At 42.9% G+C, this 14,779-nt stretch overlaps 1 protein-coding gene across 1 annotated transcript in view; it reads left to right on the top strand.

Moving 5' to 3' along the window:
• Positions 1-14,779, top strand: part of POLE (DNA polymerase epsilon, catalytic subunit) — a 127,384-nt gene that overhangs the window by 64,456 nt on the left and 48,149 nt on the right. Inside the window, exons 21-22 of the mRNA XM_077297213.1 lie at positions 6,729-6,877; positions 9,877-9,969. Of these exons, the coding sequence (XP_077153328.1) occupies positions 6,729-6,877; positions 9,877-9,969 (242 nt within the window). The remainder of the gene's footprint in view (positions 1-6,728; positions 6,878-9,876; positions 9,970-14,779) is intronic.

Raw genomic sequence — 14,779 nt, forward strand, 5'->3', positions numbered from 1 at the left:
CAAGGAAGAACAGAGTAGGCTATACCCTATACCCTAAAGAAAAATCCAGATTTGAGTCTTTGAAGCAGGATTTTTTAAATTTTTTAATTTTTTTTTTTTTTTAAAAGAATAGACCGGGTCGAGACCTGGTCCTTTAGGGAATGGAGGGCCAAACCAGAGTCAACGCCTGACTGTAGAGGAAAAGCATATGGCCAATTTCATGAATTTTGCATTAATAAGAAGGCTTTACAGGTACAGTGGTAAATACAAGATGAGGAGGAATTCCGTGCCTTGATCATGGTCTGCATTACCTGATCATATAAGACTGTGGACTCTAGAACTGTGGCTTCAACAGCCATGCAATTAAACTATCTGACCCTGAATTCAGGTGGAAGAGAGGGGGACTGGTAAAGTAGGTCTGGATGAGGCAGAAGTCTCCACAGGACATCTATGAGGAGGGTTTACAATTTCCGCATGCTGTTGTCTTCTGGACCAGTGTGGGGCCACTAAGATGACTGGAATTGTTTCTGACTTGACTTGAGTAACTTTGGTAGCAGAGGTAGAGAAGGAAACAGATGAGCTAAAACTGGGAACATGGAATCGCTAGAGTCAGGTGATTTGGATGAAAAATGAAGAACTTTGTGGTTGTATCTTGATGACATCAAGTTGATGTATTGAGCCCCATTGTATGCAGATCTGGTTGAATAGCCATTTACAGGGACCACTGTCCTGCTGTTAGTCCCTTAGGACTTGGAAAATCTACAGGCACATTGTCTACTCCCGGTATGTTCACTGTTAAAATTGCCAGAATTCTGTTTTTCCAAGTCGAGAATCTGTAAGACATCCTCAATTGTTAGAATAGTCCCTTTTTTATGATTGATATTTATCACATCAGTGCTGTTGTCAAACTGAATTGAGTGGAAAGCCAACAGTTAATCCTGCCAATTAAAAAGGGCCAGACTAATTGCTCAGCTTTCCAGTATAGGTACCTTCACACGAAGCGACGCTGCAGCGATAGCGACAACGATGCCGATCGCTGCAGCGTCGCTGTTTGATCGCTGGGGAGCTGTCACACAGACCGCTCTCCAGCGACCAACGATGCCGAGGTCCCCGGGTAACCAGGGTAAACATCGGGTTGCTAAGCGCAGGGCCACGCTTAGTAACCCGATGTTTACCCTGGTTACCAGCGTAAAAGTAAAAAAAACAAACCGTACATACTCACCTGCGCGTCCCCCAGCGTCTGCTTCCTGACACTGACTGAGCTCCGGGCCTAACAGCACAGCGGTGACGTCACCGCTGTGCTTTTACTTTCACTTTAGGGCCGGCACTCAGTCAGTGTCAGGAAGCAGACGCTGGGGGACGCGCAGGTGAGTATGTACTGTTTGTTTTTTTTTACTTTTACGCTGGTAACCAGGGTAAACATCGGGTTACTAAGCGCGGCCCTGCGCTTGGTAACCCGATGTTTACCCTGGTTACCAGTGTAAAACATCGCTGGTATCGTTGCTTTTGCTTTCAAACACAACGATACACGGCGATCGGACGACCAAATAAAGTTCTGGACTTTATTCAGCGACATCACAGCAGGATCCTGATCGCTGCTGCGTGTCAAACTAAACGATATCGCTAGCGAGGATGCTGCAACGTCACGGATCGCTAGCGATATCGTTACAAAGTCGTTTCGTGTGAAGGTACCTTAAGTTGATGGGAATTATGGCTTCCTTGGCACTTCCAACGACCCTGCATTGCAAACATCTGGAAGATCACTATCCAACTTAGCATTCTGGCATCTGGGGTCACAATCTGTAAATCAACTGGCAGGAACGACTGAGACAAATGAGAGAAAGTCCTGCCACAAAATCAGGGACTACTTGATGCAAGGAAAGGCTATCTAGTGAGAAGACAGTCTTTTCTCAACGAGAGAGAAGAAGAGAGCAAGCTGTACAGACCTGGTATGCAACTGAGCAAATGGGATCGCATTGGTAGCAGCCACAAACTTGCCCAGAACACTCATGCCAAAGCGAAGTTGAAAGTGATTCCTCAGAGATTACATGCTGGTTTGTAGAGCTTACATTTTGTCCTCTGGAAGAAAAACTTTTGCTTGAACGATGCCAAACTGCATCCAGAGGAAAATGAGGCATTGAGTCGGCGTCAGAGATTACTTTGATTGACGCAAGACAATGTGTCCAACATGATCTACAGACTCTCGAGGGTTTCTGAGAAAGAAGGGTCCTTGGCAAAAATATTGTTCAAGTAGAACAGGACCTCTATTCCTCTTATTATACGTTAAAGTGCTAGGACTGCGGCCATGACCTTTGTAAACACCCTTTGGGCAGTGGTCAGCCCAAAAGGAAGTGCCATGAATTTCAAGTGGGACTTATTGACGGCAGAGAAATTTTTGGTATGCTGCAAAAATGGGTATGTGGATATGGGCATCTTGGATGTTTACTGAGCAAAGAAATTAACCAGATTTTAGATCCAGAATGGGCGAACCAATATGCCTTTTGGGGACTACAAAAAGGTTTGAATAAAAGCCCTAGAATCATTATTGAGAAGTCAGTAACAATAATGCCTGATATGACATCAGGAGACTTGACCTGGAAAAAAAAATGCAAGTGGAGGATAGCAATAGAAAAAATGATTGCATGAAAGGGCAGTGAATTCTATTTTGTATCTGGAGGATACAATTTCCTTTTACCAAACGGTCATTGAGAATGGGAAGCTACGCGACCTGGAAAATGAGGAGTCTGTCGCCCACTCAAACAAGGTTCCCAGGTTTCGGTGCCCCGTTATGGGAAAGAAAGTTGTTGCTTCTGCTCCATGAGGACTTGGCAGGATGGCTTTGTAGACGCCAGAAAGGAGTCAGATAGAAAAGGATGATCTCTTTTCTTAAAGGGCGGTATGACTTTCTTGGCAATTAGACAAGAACTGATGAAAGGAGTGAAATTGATGCGGCTTTCAGTTGTTTGAGGATTGTGTAGGTGTAGCATGTGGGAGTCAGGCAGGAGACTATCATAAAAATCATCTGCACCAGTACATGAATGCTAACTAGGGACAAAAAGGCCCTGTCATCTTGACGAGAGAGGATATGGTGTGACCCTTGGCAGACTGTATTCTCGGTCTTTACCACAGAAAGGCTATTCATTTTGTTTACCCATATAGAGCAGAAAGGAGAGAAACAAAGTAAAAAACCTGTCAGCAGAAACTGGTCTGGGACTCCAGACCCATGTTTGCCTCCTATGTGACACTAAGCTAAATTGAGTAGCTTCGTGCCAGTAAGCTGGTGTAGCCTGCTAAGGAGGAGTCGCCTTTGTACATTACCTAAAAAAAAAAGGGAACCCTAAAATACCACATCCTAGATATCACTGAATAAAATATTCCAGTTGTCAATCTTTTCATTACATAGTGGAATGCATTGAGAACCATAAAACATAAAAATGATCAATGTAAATCAAAATTAATATCCCTTGGAGGTCTGGATTTTAAATGATACTCAAAATGAAAGTGGAACATCAAATTACAGGCTGATCAAACTTCAGTGGAAATGCCTCAAGACAAGGTAAGGATGCTCAGAAGTGTGTGGCCTCTGTGCCTGTATGACCTCCCTACGACGCTTGGGCATGGTCCTGATCAGGCAGCGGATGTTCTCTTAAGGGATCTCCTCCCAGACCGGGTTTAAAGTATCAGCCAACTCCTGGACAGTCTGTGGTGCAATGTGGCGTTGGTGGATGGAACTAGACATTTTGTCCCAGTTGTGCTCAGTTGGATTCAGGTCAGGCAGGCCAGTCCATAGCATCAATTCTTTCATCATGCAGGAACTGCCGACAAACTAACCATATGAGGCCTAGCATTGTCATGCATTAGAAGGAACGCAGGGCCCAGTGCACTTGCATATGGTATCACAATGGGTGTAAGGATTTCATCCTGGAACCTAATGGCAGTCAGAATACCTCTGGCTAGCATATGGAGGGCTGTGTGGTCCTCCAAAGAAATATCTTCCCACATCATTACTGACCCACTACCATCCGGTTATGCTGGAGGATGTTGCAGGCAGCAAAACTTTCTCCACGGCGTCTCCAGACTGTGACATGTGCTCAGTGTGAACCTGCTCTCATCTGTGAAGAGTGTGCGCCAATGTCAAATCTTCCAATCGCCCTGCACTGTGTTGGGCTGTAAGCACAACACCCACTTGTGGACGTCGGGCCCTCATACCACCCTCATAGTTTTTCTGAGAGTTTGAGCAGACACATAGATGTTAGTGGCTTGTTGGAGGTGATTTTGCAGGGCACTGGCACTGCTCCTCCTGTTCCTCCTTGCACAAAGGAGGAGATAGCGGTCCTAGTGCTGGGTTGTTGTTCTCCTAGGGCCCCTTCCACTTCTCCTGGTGCCCGGTCTTGTCTCCTGGTATCTGCTCCATGCTCTGGACACTGTGTTTAGTCACAGCTACCCATCTTGCCAAAGTTCGTATTGATGTGCCATCCTGGATGAGCTGCACTACCTGTGGTTTGTACAGTAGACACCACCTCATACTACTGTACCTCTAGGGGTGAGAGCAGTGACAAAATGCAAAAGTGACCAAAACAACAAAAAGGAGGAGACCAGAGAAATTATCTGTGGTCATCACCTGTAGAACCATTCCTTTATAGAGGTTGTCATGCTAATTGCCTATAATTTCTACCTGCTCGCTATTCCATTTGCACAACAGCAGGAGAAATTGATTCAAAATCATTGTTGCTTCATCACTAGACAGATTGATTTCATAGAATTGTGATTGACTTGGAGTTAGTGTGTTTAACCCCTTAATGACCGCCGATGAAGCAGTTAAGGGTATTTATTCCTCAGTGCTGCTTTTTTAATGGCGAAATAAGGTTATAGCGCCCCACCAGCGTCGGAAATTCTCTGCGGTCTCAGCTACCAGGGGTAGCTGAGACCCCAGAGAACATGATTTGGGTCGTCCCCAGGGTTGCGATCAGTTATTCACAAAATAACGTCGACCACAAAAAAAGATTTCCTATTTTTCTCTCCACTGATATGATCTAGCACATCAGAGAAGAGAGAAATGGGGTCCCCCGAGCCCCTCTGGCACCTCCTGCATCCCCCGTTAATGTCCCCTGGCCATCAGTGTCTTCTGACAAGAAAATGGCAGACTCATGCACTGTACGCCCGCCGACATCTGCCGGCCGGCAACAATAGATTTCTCCTATTCGTTAATTTTGATTAATGTAATAGACCCTATCACAGTGATCAAAATTAAAAAAAAAAAAATAGTAATACAAACCCCCTAGGGTTGGGGCTGGGGCTAGGGTTAGGGGTGTGTTGGGGTTGGAGTTAGAATTGGGCAGTCGCCACTATTTAGGTACATCAGGAGAGTCATCAAATGCGACATGGTGCACTCCATTGATTCCAGCCAATTTTGCGTTCAAAAAGTCAAGCGGTGCTCCCTCTCTTCTGTGCCCTGCCATGCAACCAAACGGTGGCTTTCCCCCAGATTCGGGGTATCAACGTACTTGGGAGAAATTGCGCAATAAATTTTGTGGTCCATTTTCTCCGGATACCCTTGTGAAAATAAAGTTTGCTTCCAAAGTAAATTTTTTTGTGAAACGAGTTACGGTAAATGTTCATTTTTTCCTTCCACATTGCTTTAGTTCTCGTGAAGCAACTGAAGGGTTAATAAACTTCTTGATTGTGGTTTTGAGCACCTTGAGGGGTGCAGTTTTTCAAATGTGAGGTGGTCCCTAAAAAAAAAAAAAAAAGTAATGTAAATTTTGTCGGAAAAATGAGAACTCGCTGGTCAACTTTAAACTCTTTTAACTTCTTAACAAAAAAAATTGTTTCCAAAATTGTGCTGATGTAAAGTAGACATGCGGGAAATGTTATTTATTAACTATTTTGTGCGATATGACTCTCTGATTTTAAGGGCACAAAAATAAGTTTGAAAATTGCTAAATTTTCTACATTTTTGCCAAATTTCCGTTGTTTTTTTTTTTTTTTTTTTCTTGTTTCATAAATAAACGCAAGTTATATCGAAGAAATTTTACCACTAACATGAAGTATAATATGTCACCAAAAAACATTCTCAGAATCAGTGGGATGTGTTGAAGTGTTTCAGAGTTATAACCTCATAAATTGACAGTGGTCAGAATTGTAAACATTTGCTTGGTCATTAAGTACAAAATTGGCTCCGTCACGAAGAGGTTATGTGTTCCCTTTTATTATTTTATTTATTTATTTTTTTAGAGCAGTGTATTTTGGTTGTGATTTTTAGTGCCAGCTTTCCTGGTGGTAGCTGCATACACCCATGGTTTCCTGTATCCCTAATGAAGCGCCCAAGGAAAAAAATATTTTGCTTCCAATTTCACATTATCAAGTGGCAAAATATGCAATATCCTGGGCAGCCTACATATTTGAAAGTCCAGCATTCCCTCAATTCCATGTAGCCATTGCTTAAATACTATGCATTTGTAGATAACACAGCAGTAGAGATGCGAAACAAGAATTAAGAATTTGCTATTGTTTATAATTCACTTATGTTCGACTATTTGCCCAGCAAATTTCAACTACCGTAAATGTCTTTATTCTATCAATGAGAGCTGATGCTATGAATTCTAGCGAAGTGCAGTATATACAATACATGTAAAAGGTTTGAGAAACCCCAGAATACACTCTATCTTGGTTTTGTTACTGGATTATTCATGTGTATGGTATTAATAGAAAAAACAATCTCTGTTTTCATTTATTATAACCCATCCTAGGTTTGGAAGAAAAAATTGTCTTCTGCATGTGAGAGTGGGGATGCTGCCGAAATAAAGCGCTGTAAGAACATGGAGATTTTGTATGAATCCCTTCAGCTGGCTCATAAGTGCATCCTGAACTCCTTCTATGGATATGTCATGCGCAAGGGGTATGTCCGCCATTCACATCCGAAAGAGCAATTCTACATGGTTCTCTTGCCTGTTAGCCATTTTTACTTTACATCATTCACGAATATACGGTTCTATTTTATGTCGTAGAATTTACCTTGTCTGAAAAACATGGATGAACTGTAGTGTTGTCCAGACAACCAATATGTGCACCCACAATTTTGTAAACTGACCATTTTTTGGGATGATTATACTGCCCCCTTCTTTCAGGGTCCATTTTAAAGTCGCAGCGTCTAGACCAGGGGTGTCAATCTCAAATACACAGAGGGCCAAAATTAAAAGTTTGGACAAAGTCGCAGTCCAACCTTGATATTTATTAAAAAAAAGTCTACAGTGGAGGAAACTTTTCATTATCAAATATAACAAGCTTTTTCATATGGAAACAAACTTTAAAAGGGATGTCCCATGAACAAAGTACATTTTAGTTGATAGATCTTAGAATGAAATATTGGAATAGTATGTTATGTAAGAGCATTAAAAAGCATATGGCCTAATTTATATATGTAATAACACAGAATAAAAAACCTTGAATAAGACAGATAATAAAGTATAATACAGCAAACGTGCCCCCAAACACAGAATGATAGCCCCACACCTAAAAATTCCACCACAGTATCTTCCACATGCACGGTATGATTGCCCTTAGTCCCCCCCCCCCTTTGGCAAAGTATGTGGTTTAATCACCTTATGAAACTGAAAAAAAAAGAAACTGCGTCCAATCTGGCTGGAAAAGCTTGAAAAAAATCTTTAATCTGCCATCATACGTTTCGACCAGTGATGGTCTTTATCACAGTTTGATTCCACAACTGTAATCCTCACATAGCCCTGCATACAGCATAATGGCCACAAAAAGTGCTCCATGCAGTATAATGGGGCTCTCATAGTGCTCAATACAGTATAATGGAGCCATGAATTGCTTTCCATACAGTATAATGGCCCCACAAAAAGTGCTCCATTCAGTATAATGGCCTCGCATAATGCTCAATCTATAATATAACGCTGGGAGCGTCACTCTGTCCGAAGCCTTTATAGACTGCGCAAGTGCCGGCGCAGTCTGGACCCCACAGAGTGACGCTCCCAGGAGATCGCGGTATGCGTAAGCGCTGAACGCACACCGCGATCTCCAACGGAGAAGCAGGGACGAGCCAGGAGGGGGAGTATGCAATATTTACCTGTCCCGTTCCACCGACGCGATTCCGGGCCATGAATGTCCCCCTGCTCCCGGAATCGGCGCTTTCCAGCGCGATTTTCTTGAAGACACACTACGTGTCTTAAAGAAAATGGCACCGGAAAGCGCGGACGCCTGTGACGTTCAGTTCAGAGGGCGCGATGACGCGCTTAATGCGCGCCGCCGTCTGACTGAACAGTCACAGCCAGAGGACCCGGAAGACGGAGCGGTGGAACGGGGGACAGGTAAATATAGCAAGTGCCGGGGGCCTGAGCTAGCGGCGACTCCGGCACCTGACCCCCACAGCGCGCCGGTGTCCCCGCCTGCTCAGGCCCCCAGCACAGCCGCCCGCACTCTCAGCACCACCATGCACACACCACAGCCACCCACAGCCGTACGCACAGCCGCCCGCGCTCACCACCGCCACGCACAGCCGCCCGCGCTCACCACCGCCACGCACAGCCGCCCGCACTCACCAACGTCACGCACAGCAGCCCGCACTCACCACCGCCACGCACAGCCGCCCGCACTCAGCACAGCCGCACTCGGGCAGTAGAGCCAGAGAGAGAAAGATGGGAGCAACATATGGCAGAATGGAAACAGGAACAGGCAGAATGGGTGCAGCACATTACAACAGAATGGGGGCACAGGATGGGAGCAGCACATGACAGAATGGGGGCACAGGATGCGAGCAGCACATGACAGAATGGGGGCACAGGATGCGAGCAGCACATGACAGAATGATTGCGCACGATGGGAGCAGCACATGACAGGATGGGGCGCAGGATGGGAGCAGCACATGACAGGATGGGGGCACACACATGACAGGATGGGGGTGTAGGATGGAGCAGCATATGACAGGATGGGGGCGCAGGATGGGAGCACATGACAGGATGGGGATGCAGGATGGAGCAGCACATGACAGGATGGGGGCGCAGGATGGAGCAGCACATGACAGGATGGGAGAGCAAGATGAGAGCAGCACATACCAGGATGGAGGCCATATACCAATATAAATGCTCGCCACCCGGGCGTAGAACGGGTTCAATAGCTAGTTCAGTATAATGGCCTTGCACAGTGTTCCATACAGTATAATGGCCTTGCACAGTGTTCCATACAGTATAATGGCCTCGCATAGTGCTCCATTCAGTATAATTGCCTCACATTAAAAAATAAATAAATAAATACTCTACTCAACTCTACTCATTCCCTCGCTGCTCCGGTCTCTTCATGTTGACTTCAGAGCCTCTGCACATCTCGGTACAGTGAGCATGTTGCAATGCAGAGGGGCAATGATGGCGAGAAGTAGCATCAGCTGACGCTCCTTCCTCCATCTTTCCTTTCAACTGTATCGGCACCTAGCTGATATAGTTGAAAGTGTGATGCGGGCTGGAGACCTGTTTGGTGTCCCTGGCCAAATATACTCTGGGGACCCGCACAATGTTGCGGGCCAAATATACTCTCCTTGCAGGCCAGATTTGGCCCTCAGGCCTGAATTGACATGTATGTGGTCTAGACCCTACATGAGCCCCAGGGTTCTATGGTAAAAGTTCACTTTAATAAAACAAATAATAATAAAAAACAAAATGTAGGTTTAGGGTATTTTGGTAATAAGGACCCTAAAAATGCAGCCATATTATACAGCATTTTGAAATAGCCCCTACATTTCTATGGGAGAAACAGCAGATAATGGGAAAGGTTAATTTAATTTTTTACACTTGGAGAAATAGAATAGTGTATGTTTATTCTTTGTTTGCTGCTTGTTTGTATTCTGGATTACTTGTGTTTTTTTAACATTTTTATGTATATCAGGGCTCGATGGTATTCTATGGAGATGGCTGGAATTGTTTGTTATACAGGAGCCAACATTATCACTCAGGCAAGAGAGCTGGTTGAACAGATTGGGTAAGCAATGGGGAAAATTGTTTTTTAATTTTTTTTTTTTTTTTACGCAGTTAGTCTTAAAATGGTTTCTGTGTCCTTTTGTTTCGCACTTAAAGCCAGTTTTAGGCCCTTAAAATATTTCAAACCACCGCATAGGCTAGGTATACCATGTCTTTTTTTTTCCCTCATAGAATTCTCTACAGAAGAGCCACTGTTGGTAAAAAAAAAAAAAAAAAAAGCAATGAAATTGCCGTGTTTGTGGTTTTTTTTTTTTTTTTTTTTTTTGCTTTTACAAGCCAAAAAATCCACAAAAATCAAGCAGATGAAGCATCTTAAAGGGGTTTACCTGATAATGTGTGATCACTGGGACCCCCACCAATCTCAAGAATGAGGTTCCCAAAGTCCCCTGTGTGTATGGAGTAGTGGTGCACCTCAGTTCTTTGGATCAGTGGATTGGGCACTCCGTGATGATACCTTATCACCTATTGTATGGATCAGTAATAAATCTGTTTAGTAATAAAAACCCCATATCCCCCCACCAATAACATGCTACTGCTCAAATTATATCAAATCCCTTAATTTTATACACAAAATCGGGTACAGTGCATTATCAGAACTGTGTACTTGTCTCACTGGGAATGCTCTTTGTAGGCTCTGCTCATATGTGGCAGATTTGGTGGAGGGATTTCTGTGACTGCTTCATATGCACAGAAGTTGTTGGTGCTCGTGAAAGCTTTTCTGTCCATGTTTTGGGAAGATTATAGGTTTCCCCAATTGTTTTTTTCATAGCCATGATAGGTTTTTTGTTTTTGATCTGACTGTGTTATTAATGGGCTTTAAATACTGCACTCATATTCTAAATTCAAGTGGGGGTTTGAGGTGGATCAATATATATAATCCAAAGGAAAATGGAATCCTACATCATAAAGCTGCAAGGAATGTATATGGCTACACTTACATTTCTTTCCTGGAACATCAGGGGATTGGTGAGTGCCAGGAAAAGGAACATGGAATTTAGTCTGATACGCGGGTCCCAAGCGCAAATAGTCTGCCTTCAAGAAACTCCTCTAACATTAAATACGATGGCTACAACAAATAAACCATAGCTGCAATGGCAAAAGCATGCCATACGTGCCTCTTATTCTAGATGAGTTGCTATTCCTGTGCACAAATCTCTGAGATGGGCGGTTCAAACTGTTAAAAAAAGATCCAGAGGATAGATAACTCTTTGTATATACATTCGTAGACATGATGCCATACGTATTTCTCAATGTTTATATTTCCCCGCCAGCAAAATTGGATATCCTCAGCAGTCAGTAATTTTTGTATCACAATTCCCCGATGCCAAAATGCTATGTATGGGGTTTTTTAATATGATACTTAATGTACAATTTGATAGGATGATTCCCTCAAACAGACCCATTAATAGCGGTAATACTACTGCACATACATTTATTTTGGAGGTGGGCTGGATTGATTTATGGAGACAGCAGCACCCATTTAAGTGGGAATTCTCCTGTTGCTCACCAGGTGTTCAGTGTGTATCCAGAATAGATCATGTATTTGGAAATGATGCGGTATTTGCTGACTTGAGTAGAATTGAATACGGTACCTTCCAAGACCAATATCCGATCATGCCCCAGTGGAAATACATCTACAGTTAGCAGGTCCCAATAGACCTAAGATTTCGCTTTCATCCATTTTGTCTATCTCTCATAGGAGAACATGACAGAATACCTGATCAGTTGAAGGTTTTTATAATGGACCATAAAGACTTTCCAGATAAACTAATAGTTTGGGACATGTTCAAAGCTTATTTGAGAGTCTGTGTTAAGTCTACAATCTCCTATATTAAGAGGGAATCTGCTAGTGCGGAAAGGAAGCTGGCTGAGGACTGTAAAATATTGGAATCTGAATGTTATGAAATCCTTCAGATGATACTTTACTTTTGTGGCTGGGGAAGGGAAGAGAATATTTGACTTACTGTATTTACTCAAGTATAAGCCGAGACCCCTAATTTTGCCACAAAAAACTGGGAAAACTTAATGATTCGAGTATAAGCCTAGGGTGTGAAATGCAGCAGCTATTGGTAAATTTCAAAAATAAAAATAGATACCAATAAAAGTAAAATTAATTGAGACATCGGTTGGTTGTGTTTTTGAATATCCATATTGAATCAGGAGCCCCATATAATGCTCCATACAGTTCATGATGGGCCCCATAAGATGCTCCTATGGGAGTGGAGTCGCATTCATATTCATTACTTTAATGAGCGGTACCACGTGACTGCTGAACACAGGAAGAGCTGTTTGTGCCGGAGAAGCAGGGACGTGCAGAGACGCGCCAGGAGCATGTGAGTATGATGGACAGCTGCCGCTCCCCCTCGACCCCCTGGGACCCATGACTCAAGTATAAGCTGAGAGGGGCACTTTCAGCCTAAAAAAATGGGCTGAAAATCTCGACTTATACTCGAGTATATACGGTACTTACAGAAAAAGGCACAGCGAAAGCTTTTTTTTTTTTCTCCAAACAGACCTATTTCGAACTAGGTCATAGAAGCCTAGGATTGTAGAGTTGGAAGGGACCTCCTGCGTCATCTGGTCCAACCCACTGCTCAAAGCAGAATTCGCTAAATCATCCCAGCCTCTGCTTGAAGACTTCCATTGAAGGAGAACTCACCACCTCTCGTGGCAGCCTGTTCCACTCATTGATCACCCTAACTGTCAAAAATGTTTTTCTAATATCTAATCTGTCTCCTCCCATTAAGTTTCATCCCATTGCTTCTAGTTTTTCCTTGTGCAAATGAGAATAAAGATGATCCTTCTACAATGTGACAGCCCTTGAGATATTTGTAGACAGCTATTAAGTCTCCTCTCAGTCTTCTTTTTTGCAAGCTGAACATTCCCAAATACTGTAAACGTTCCTCATAGGACATGGTTTGCAGACCAGTCACCATTCTGGTCACTTTTCTCTGAACTTGCTCCAGTTTGTTGATGTGTTTTTTTTTTTTAAATGTGGTGCCCAAAACTGGACACGGTATTTCAGATGAGGTCTGACCAAAGAGGAGTAGAGAGCAATAATGACTTTACGAGATCTAGAGTCTATGCTTCTGTTAATACATCCCGTAATTGCATTTGCTTTTTGTACTGCTACATCACACTGTGACTCGTGTTTAGTCTGTGATCTATTAGTATACACTAGTCTTTTACACATGTGCTGTTGCTTAGCCCTATTCCTCCCATTCTCTATATGCTTTTTCATTTTTATTGCCCAGATGTAGTACTTTGCATTTTTCCCTGTTCCATTTTGTTAGTTGCTGCCCACTGCTCCAGTTTATCTTTTTGAATCCTCGCTCTCTTCTCTAGTATTAGCTATCCCTTCTAGCTTTGTGTCATCAGCAAATTTAATCAGTTTACCCTCAATTCCTTCATCTAAATCATTGATAAAGATGTTGAACAATACAGGGCCCAGGACAGAGCCCTGTGGTACCCCACTTGAGACATTCTTCCAACTGGATGTGCAGCCATTTACGACCACTCTTTCAGTCCTATCACTAAGCCAGTTATGAATCCACCTAACAGTTGCCTTGTCCATTCCATACTTTTATTACATTTTTTCAATAAGGATTGTGTGAGATACTTTGTCAAATGCTTTGCTGAAGTCAAGATATACTATATCTACAGCGTTTTCCTGATCCACCCAGTCAGTGATTCTGTCATAGAGGGAAATTACGTTAGTCTGACATGACTTATTAGTTACAAACCCATGCTTACTCTGTTTAATCACTTCATTAAATTAATCAAGCCAGTACATTTTTGGCATACAGTTGTGCTCAAAAATTTACATACTTCGGCGGAATTTTTGCTTTCATGGCCTTTTTTCAGAGAATATGAATAACACCAAAACTTTTTCTCTACTCATGGTTAGTGTTTGGGTGAAGCCATTTATTGTTAAACTGATGTGTTTTCTCTTTTTAAATCATAATGACAACCCAAAACATCCAAATGACCCTGATCAAAAGTTCATACTCTGGTGATTTTGGCCTGATGGCATGCACAAAAGTTGACACAAATGGGTTTGAATGGCTACTAAAGGCAACATCCTCACCTGTGACCTGTTTGCTTGTAATCAGTGTGTGTGCGTGCATAAAAGCTGAGTTGAGTTTCTGGTATCCAGACAGACTCTTGTATCTTTCATCCAGCCACTGACATTTCTGGATTGTGAGTCATGGGGAAAGCAAAATAATTGTCAACAGATCTACAGGAAAAGGTAGTTGAACTGTGTAAAACAGGAAAGGGATACAAAAAGATATTCAAGGAATTGATAATGCCAGTCAGCAGCGTTCAAACTGTGATTAACAAATGGAAAATCAGGGGCTCTGTAAAAACAAATCTACGGTCATGTAGACCAACAAAAATTACGTCCACAACTGCCAGGAAAATTGTTAGGAATACAAAGAAAATCCCACAAATAACATCAGCTGAAATACTAGACTCTCTGAAAACTAGCGGTATGGCTGTTTCAAGATGCACAAATAAGGAGGCACTTGAAGAAAAATGGACTGCATGGTCGAGTCGCCAGAAGAAAGCCATTACTGCCAAATGCCGCAAAGTATCTCGCCTACAATACGTTAAAATGGCACAGAGACAAGCCTCAAAACTTCTGGAACAAGGTAATTTGGAGTCATGAGACCAAAATTGAACTTTTTGCCCACAATCGTAAACATTACATTTGGAGAAAGGTCAACAAGGCCTATGATGAAAGGAACACCATTCGTACTTTAAAGCACGGAGGTGGATCGCTGATGTTTTGGGGATGTGTGAGCTACAAA

Source organism: Ranitomeya variabilis, chromosome 1, assembly GCF_051348905.1.
Source record: "Ranitomeya variabilis isolate aRanVar5 chromosome 1, aRanVar5.hap1, whole genome shotgun sequence".
Classification (NCBI taxonomy): domain Eukaryota; kingdom Metazoa; phylum Chordata; class Amphibia; order Anura; family Dendrobatidae; genus Ranitomeya; species Ranitomeya variabilis.